This window comes from Vanellus vanellus, assembly GCF_965231255.1.
Source record: "Vanellus vanellus genome assembly, chromosome: 1".
NCBI classification, from domain to species: Eukaryota; Metazoa; Chordata; class Aves; order Charadriiformes; family Charadriidae; genus Vanellus; species Vanellus vanellus.
Window position 1 is genome coordinate 24,900,802 of NC_138905.1, and position 9,073 is coordinate 24,909,874.

Consider the following 9,073-nt stretch of genomic DNA (forward strand, 5'->3'; position numbering starts at 1 on the left):
CAGTTTGACTACTTAAACTGAAACTAACAGCTTTTGCTTGTGAGTCTGCATTTGCTGTTTCGTATCACAATGCTAATCACAATATTCTCACTGAGCCCATTCTCCTACACATCTGCCATTGGTGTGTAAGAGGTCAAGAAATCATGGGATGGCCTTAGGACACATTTGCACTTGTAAGGCAGTACCTCTGATGTTCTTGTTGTAAACGCATTATTTGATTTGCTGTCATAGCTAGTGTACATGTTAATTTGTGTATAATAAACAGAATCTTAGGGAAGAAAATCTACACAATTAGCACATCAATCAGACTGTTCTTCTGGCATAAATGCCCATTGATTTGTCCATAAATTCTCTTTCATAACTAACATGAATCATTAATTAATTATAAGACTAGAAAACACCACCCGAAGTTCGTAAATCCTAACTATATAGCATGGAACATTTTTTTTTTTTTTAAATATTTTCACTGATACATCTGAATCCACAAGCAGTTTATGTGTGCATACTGAACACATAATTCTGGCAGCCCTCTAGCAATAGGCAGTGTTAGTTGTGCTTAAAAGTTTGCAGCTACCAGAGGGGAAGGATGAGAGAAAACTTCATTTTTCTCATCAAATGGAGAGACTGCTTTTTTCCTGTCTGGATTCCGCACTCTAAATACATTTTTTTGCAGCTATCTAAGTGAATCCACCCAGGCTGCCCCCAAAATGCATCATTTTGCTTGTGCCTGTATCCTACTCTCCCACACTGTGGTGGCATCAGTATTCATGCAACTGCTTGGGGAACACACTACTTAGATAATTTGACTGGGGTAAAACTAGCATGGCGGCAGGTTTCATTTGGTTGGTTGCTGGGTTTTTTTTAGAGGCTGCTTTCATCTAGATCAGTTGGCTGATCTGACTACCGCTTTGCCATGTGTTCACTGGCGCTGATGGAAAAGGGGTGCAAAGGTGCAGAGCCAGGTTTAAAGTAGAATGTAAAACCTCACACCATGGTCTGCTTAAGCTGATTGTAAAAGCTGACCTTCAGTCTCTGCCAATCTCGGTAGGTTTGCCTGATTGCCCCTTAGGTTTCCCAGAAGGTAAGTCTAGTTTGTCCCTAGCATGAGGAACATCGTACTGAGGTTCAGAAGTGCTGCTACAGAAAGAAAAGTGGGTGTGTTAAAAGGTTATTTTGTGACTTTTTTTTTTTAGAGAGGCTGGTTTTATTTGCCTTTACAAGAAAGATTCTGTTTGGAAAGCAGAATTTGGACTCCAAAGGAAAAATATTCAGAAGTTTTGATTTTGATTAAAAAGGCACTCTCTTAGGAGAAGATAAACAGGAATGTACCAAGCTACTGTTAGGCTGAAGGATGTTCTTTCGATAGCAGAGTTCAGCTCTTTGCTTAGCAACACATCAATAGTTGTTGAGACACATTCAACAGAGGGACCCAACACCAGAATTTCTTTTCTCACTCACTGACAAACTCACTCCTGGACTAAGTGAGGACATTTGTTGCTTCCTCTTTAAGGGACAGGAGCGGGTATTTTGAGGAATGATGTGTTTAGGCTTTGGCCTTTGTGCGTATAGGCAAACAGATTAAGCACAAAGAAACCAGGGCAGTGGAAGAGGGGAACACGTTTGATGAGGAGAGGCTAATGGGTATGAGGAGAGTTGGAGGGAAACTCCATAGCAAGGAAAGAGAGGAAACAGCTCTCTGCTGATCACTATACCTTCTTGTTATACAGCATGAATACTGCCCTACTGCAATCAAGGCAGATGTTACCATAAATCGAGATTTCCCCTTCCCAGCCTTACCTTATATGTGGTGTATGCACTACCACAAGCAGAGCTGGCCACAGAGAAATGAACCAGCAGAGATGAGGGAGAGCTTGGATGATCTTGTATATACTGAGAATAAAGGTGAAAAAGGGCCAAGTCCAGAAGCGACATCTCATCGTCGATGAAATTCTGTGGTTTTTCACCAGTTTCGAACAGAAAGCATCATGAAATAATAGCCTCCATTACAAGAAAAAGCTGCATAACTGTTACTCAGCAGAATGTGCAGCTTGTGTGCTACTTCGGACTCCTGAAAGACCAGTTCAGATACCTTTCACTCTTTCTGATTCCTGGGTCTCCAAAATAAACTGAGCATACAGGGTTGGCTGTGAAAACTAGTGCTGAGAGGCTTCTGATTCTGGTCACCTATGTTTTCCACAGGTGCAGTCTAACTGATGCAGGCTTACTCATATTGCCATATAAATTCCTCCGTGTTTTCAGAGAGCTGGCCACTGTGTAAAGTAATGCTAGTCTTAACTTTTCACTTCAAAGAAGAGTTTGTACACATTGCATTGACTATTGCAGTGCTCATCATGTGACGGTTTTTTGTAAACTCACAAACACACACACCATCTACACTGGAAAAAAAAGGTTTCTATCAATCATCTAGCTTTCGGGAAATGCATGAATTAAAAAGGCTTATATGATGCTGCTCTGTCTTCTTGCTCACCTGCTCTGTAATAAAAGTGAGGTCAGATTCTCTCCCAAAGTAGGCTCTAATCACGTACTTATCAAAATGATCATGCACAAAGTCACAAACTTGAGGTTACCGAGGCAGTAATGACTCTCTTTTTTTTAATCTTTTACTCCATTTTCCCTTTTACTCCATTTTCCTTCTAAGCCTTTTACAGTCTTTACTGTGGACCTGCTTTTAAGATACTCACCATTATTTATTTTTGGCAATTTGCCAAAATTTCCTGGGAAATTAAAATCAGGCCAAAACACAGGTAATGCTAAGAGGTTTTATTCCAGCCAAACCTGACGTGAATTTCAGGAGGGTATACAAGAATGAGGGTTGAGTTGACAAGAGGAAATAGTTGGGTGACATTAGACTTTCCATTTCAATAGCTTTCAATAGACTGGCATATTTGGCACTGTAACACACAAGCAGTTGTAGAGAAACTTACTGACTACTCTGCAAGCTCATAACAGAGAAGTAGATACACAAGTGAAATGTACAGCTGCAGGCCCTACAGTCATGTGAAATTTTTAAAAAGTATAGCAAGATATTAGGACCAGAAATAGACAGGCAGTCACAATATTTATACCACTATCGTCATTTTAGATTTAGGGGGTTTTAGTTTAGCTTTAACATCTCGCAATCAACAGAACTCAATTATCCCTTTTACCACCCTCAGAATTTTATGACCTTTCTAAGTCAAAATAGTGCAACAAAGCTTCTGCCTCGCATGGATATAATGAAATCAAACAGATTAATGTATGGAAAAATCTATGACTATACACTTTTTAAAAGTTATTTTTGAGCTAGAAAAAGAGATAAATGATCCTACTATCTTAAATGACAGTTCCTACACTTTCACATTCCAAGTTGAAATCACTTTGTCTATTAGTTACTCACTCTCTATTAATTCAAACATGCACACCTACCTTTATGGTAACGTTTCCTTTTGTTATTTTTCTCATATTGAAGCCTACTGTAGGAATCATATCTTCTGTGAACTGCCCTGACTAGAATAGAAAAAAAAAAAAAAAAACACAACTTATTTTAGAATAGTTGATACACAGCAGATAAGTTTCTCGCTTGCAATCTAAAATTCTTATTTTACAACACTGTAAAATAACACATTAATTTTCTTCAAGAGCACTGGCTAGCACTTCGATTAATGCATTATCACGCCAAGGAAGACTGTTCATTTCAGCCCCTTTAAATGATCTTTTATTCTCATCAGTGACAAAGATCACCCCAGAAACCACAAGATGTCAGATAATTCTTCATCTGATCCTTCAGCAAACCAGAAAGCAGCACAGAATCATAGCATGGTTTGGGTTGGAAGGGACCTTTAAAGGTCATCTAGTCCAAGCCCCAATACGAGAAAATATGATAAAACTGACTATACCAGGATTGTTCCCTGTAGTTTCTCACTACTGTTACCAATGGTTTAACTCGAAATATAACAGTGAAGGAGTACTCATGTAGAGAGTACTACATGCAGCTCCTTTCCTTCTGAGTGGGCGACAGCAGAGGACTCCCGCTATAGAAGCTAAGAGAATGCCATTAAGACACAAAAATACAAGATACTAACTCAGCACACCATAAAACCAAAACATAAAATCAAAGTGCTGCCTCCTCCCCCAGTTCAGAGAAATATTTTTACAACAGATGCTTGTCGTTACGCCAACAGGAACCTTACACACATCTACCCACTGCAGAAGACAGCTTTTGAGGAGAAAGGTGAAACTCAGATCTAAGTATTTCATTATTCATTTTTCCTTTTCAAAATGTATCATTAATAAGATATTGTGTCTCCTAGATGTGGTGCATTAAGATATCCAGATGGTTACTTAACAGTAAGCTTACTTAACGGGCGCACTCTGCAACATACACAGTAGTCCTGAGTTACCAGTTATCCAGAAAGGAGAGCTGGACCTTCTGGACTTGCTATTGCCCTTCCACGCCTACCTGCGCATATTCTCTTCGCCCATCTCATCATCTCATTTGCCCTAGGGGTTTTTTTTAGAAGAAAATACGGGTATCTGGACAAGAAGGGAAACAGGCATGCTCCAACATGTCCCTCCCATCCGACAACTGGATGATCAGAGCAGCTACGTGCCTCACAGTGCATACATTGCCACCAGCTACCCCCAGTGCTATGCTGGTCTCTGTATGCTTTCTCCAACTTTTCTCATCACTGTTCACAGCAAAGTGAGAATGCACTATGCCTCCAGTTTGTGTTCACAAATTAAGATTAATTATTTTTAATCTGGGACTTTGAAAGCTGTACAACCTTTGACAGTTACTTGACCCTCTCACAAGATTTTGGGGTTTGGAATCAGATCCTTCAGGCAAGAAACAACTTCAATCAATTACTTGCTCAACCTCATCTATGGGAACCTTCTTGCTAAATTCTGTATTATACATCTTCCCCATCTTTTGTTTCTGAAAGTCTCTTTTTTCCCTCCTCTTTCCTTGCTTCAGTGACTTGTCAATAGCAGTAAGAAAAAACAGTGAAGACAAACGCACCTGCAGTCTCATGCAGATACATGTACCTAGCAGTGCTAGAAGTTTTTAACTGGACGGAGTAACACAAAGCCAATCAGTAACCATCTCCTGCAGCAGGTACTGGCTTAATTTGTTAAAATATATAGTACATTTATTTGTGAAGTACAGACATATAAACACATAAATCCTGAGAATGTAGCATCATTACTCAAGCCAGCCAATTCAGGAGGCTATTGTTTAAACAAACTCATAGAAAGACAGGATTCTGCTTGTGTCAGCAAATTATACGCCATATGTACTTTGCTAAACTGGAAGACAAAAATCAAAAAAAACCTATCATAACTGTTCTGGTATTGGGGATAGAATGCACGGAATTAGTGCCTCCTTTACTGGTCTTTAGTTTTTTACTCTAAAAATTTTCTGTTCTGGTTGAATGGAAACAGCTACAAAGAAAGTATTATGTTTACAATTCCTTATTTTCCCACACAATGATGAAAAGCGAGTATTATGTTGAATCTTCTGCTAGCATTAATTCAAAAACTCCGATTACTGTGTTTTGTTTCAAGTCCTATAAGCACCATAAAGTAAAACTGTTCCATTTTGCTTGCTAAGTAAGTTTTATATGACAAATTACCTATTTTTGTAAATATTCAATATGCGCAAACAAGTTTATTGTTGTACTTCAATAAAACAGAGATTACATCCTGACACAGATGAAAACAACTGGTGCTAAGAAGTTTGTAATGTCCTCTTTAAATGTTGCTGAACGTTGAACTAATGAACACTGCCATAACTCCTTATGATAACGGCCATGGGCCAGACTCCACTCCATTACATCAGTGCACATCCATAGTAAAAGGCAGTGACGTTATCCAACGTTTCCACTGGTAACAGAGGACTAAATATGGCTCAAGCTCTTCAGGGAGGAGACTGTCTCAAAGGCTGTTTATTCAACATTAGCATGACAGGATCTCTGAACACTATTGCAAAGTGGAATTTCCCACGATTTGTTTTTATGACCCATTGCAGTCTGCATTTTAAATAGCCACTATTTTGTGATGGTTATTTTCATATGTGTGTTTGGGTGTATGTGACTAGAGTTCCCAATCTATTTGTCATCCCCATATCAACTGTATCCAAGACTAAGCTATTATCTGTTGCCTTACTCCCATAATCTTCAGCCACCCTTCTTCAGTGATTACCATGGTGTGTTATCACCAGATTCAAAGATCCAAAAGCTACAAAACCTGCAATGTGTGACAATCCCCACAGAAAACATGGATGCCTTATAGAATATTCTTAAGCAATACGTCTGCTGGCAAAATCAGACCTGCAGTAACCGCAGTGCTCTGGTATTCAAGATATTAGCATGAGAGAGACACATCTGTTGGCATTCCACAGGTGGTGTAGTATAAGTGAGTGAACAGTTACACCACACGCTACAGTTACCAAGGTCTCTGAACTGCTGTGTTCTTCTTTGCTCCGTTTGTGAAGTCAATCCAAGAAGCAATATAATTTGTGCCTCTTCCCCCTTCCTCAGCAAAGCCCACCCTTAGGAGATGAACACTTCCAATGGGCATGAGGAACACTGAGGGCCATGTTACCAAGACAGCCTGCGTGCCTTACTAACTAAGATACCAGTTCCAGCTATTTTCTGTTTATTGATTGCTGGTGCCCCCCAAAACCTATTTTCATTGTGCACTTTCCCTACCCCATTCCTTTTCCTTCTGCTCTCTCTCGACTTCTTTGCGGACACTAATTCGCAATCTCCTACTCTTCCCTTAATCCATAATTGTATACAAAAGCAAATAACTAATACCATATACTCATATCATCATTGCCCCAATCTCTTTGAGGAGGCCATACACCTCCCAGTCTGGTTTCGATTTGTGATCTAGTAACTTTTCAGGATAAGGACTGAAGAGTATCTGGAAACCTTTGTCTCATGGCAGGTGGAGCTGCAACACATCTCACAACAGTGATCACCTCGTAGAAAAGGGTATGCACTAAGCTTCCAAGATTAGTAGTAACCATACTTAACATATATATCTGTTTCCATCTTCTGATGGAAATGAAATCTTTGGGATGGACTCAAATGCAGAAGGGTGGAGAGCACAGCAAACAAAGATGAGGAACATACTCAGCATGGTGACAAAATGGAAAACGTCATGGTAGGTGTCAGTGTTAAGAGAGGCACACGGCTGCACGGACACCACCACAGTGGGAAGAGGAGGCAAAATCAGACTTGAATGCTGGGAAAGAGCCATCAAGGAATTATGGGAGGCGTTAATATGGATGCAACTGACGGGAGGGGAGAATTCAGTGACAGGGGCGTTGCGGCCTTGGAGGATGCACAATATATTCCGAGTTATCCCGGGATACGCCGGCCGTGAAAAGCCAACTCTAACCATGGGCAAGAGCTGGTGCCCAGCGATCTGCTTTGAGGCAGGGGCGCTTTGCTGCCGCACACAGGAGACATTTTCTTTCTCCCTCTTAAAACCATTTCACACCCACCTGGGCCTGCTGTGCCATTCTCGAGGTTGCAACCGATGCAAGCGCTGCCTCATGCCACCCACCCCGCCCGCCGCCCCCCCTCTCTCCCTCCCTTCTTCCCCTCATGACAGGAGGCGGCTTCCCCGCAGGCCTCGGAGGCAAAGCCCGCACTTGTTGCCGGGGGAAGCGAAGCGAAGCGGCCGGCTCGGGGCGGGGAGGGTGGGGAGCGGCCCCCTCCAGCCACACCAGACCGCCGGGCCGCCGCCGCACCGCCCGCCGCCACCCCCGCTCCCCCCCGCCGGCCGCCGCCCCGAGCGCCCCCCGCCATCCCCCGCCCTGCCCCCGGCCGGCCCGCGGCAGCGTACCGCCAGCACGGTGAGCAGCGTGGTCTTGCCCGAGTACTGCAGCCCCACCAGGGTGAGCTCCATCTCCTCCTTCCAGAACAGCGAGCGCAGCCACTCCAACAACCGCGCCACCAGCGCCAGCATACCGGCCAGCGCCCCCGACCTGCGGCAGGCGCCCAGCCCCAGCGGCACCGCCTCGCTGCTGGGCATGGGGAGCGCGGGGCGAGGCGAGGCGGCGGCCGGGATCGGGATGGGGATGGGGCCGGGGCCGGGGCCGCGGGTGGGCGGCGGCGGGGCTGCGCGGGGAGCCGAGCGCCAGGCAGGGCCCTCACGTGATGGCGCCGCCGCCCTTCTCCCGCTGCCACTTGCTGCAGACAGGGGAGGGGTTTGGGGTTGGGTTGGTTCGGTGGGAGCGGCGGGGGGCCCGGGCGGGAGAGCGAGCGAGAGTCAGGGCCGGGCGCTGGCCAGGGGGCGGGCGGGGAGGCGGCCGTCGTGTGAGGTGACGGAGCCGCCTCCGCAGCGGGGCGGGGGGGGGGACACACACGTGGGGGCGGCTCCCACATGAAATGGCGGGCGGGGCCGGGGCAGGGCCCGGGCGAGGGCGGCCCGCGGAGGGGCGGCCCGCCAGCCCCGAGGGTCTGATGCGGTGGCATAGCGGCACGGGGAGCCCAGCGAAGCAGTAAGGCGGCTCCGGGTACCGCGACAGACAGATGTGGGGCATCGCGGTGATCGTGTGAGGTGAACAGCCGGGCCTTGGCGGGAGTGTGGCGGGACGGGGCGGCCCGGCGTTGGTCAGCCGCCATGGGATGGCTGTCCAGCACGCTGCACCCAACAAGGGATGGCCAAGGGCCGCATTTGCAGCACTGGCTTATGGTGGACTTGGTCTCCTTGACAGGATCGATTTTGTAGGTCCTTCACCTATAGTGATGGCAGTTCTCACGCCCCCAGGACCTCCAGTCTTCCTGTGAAACTCACCTTGAATTGTTCATCGTGTAGGGACAGGCTTCCAGATCCAGGGCTTACCATGGTTTTATTTGGGTTCTTTGACAGTTTTCAGGGGGTCTCCCTTGAGCATGCTTGCTTGCCTCAACAAGAGACACTTGTGCTGATGGTTTTCATAGAATAATAGAACTGTCTAGGTTGGAAGGGACCTTTAAGATCATTGAGTCCAACCATCAACCTGACACTGCCAAAACCACCACTAAACCATGTCCCTAACCACATCTGTCCATCTTTT

General features: G+C 45.1%; 1 protein-coding gene across 1 annotated transcript in view; it reads right to left on the minus strand.

Moving 5' to 3' along the window:
* The window catches only part of LOC309674194 (ADP-ribosylation factor-like protein 8B), a gene marked incomplete at its 5' end in the record, with an annotated part of 28,866 nt that extends 20,820 nt beyond the window's left edge, over positions 1-8,046 (minus strand). Inside the window, 2 exons of the mRNA XM_082486171.1 lie at positions 3,427-3,507; positions 7,858-8,046. Of these exons, the coding sequence (XP_082342297.1) occupies positions 3,427-3,507; positions 7,858-8,046 (270 nt within the window). The remainder of the gene's footprint in view (positions 1-3,426; positions 3,508-7,857) is intronic.
* Between the last annotated feature and the right edge of the window lie 1,027 nt (positions 8,047-9,073).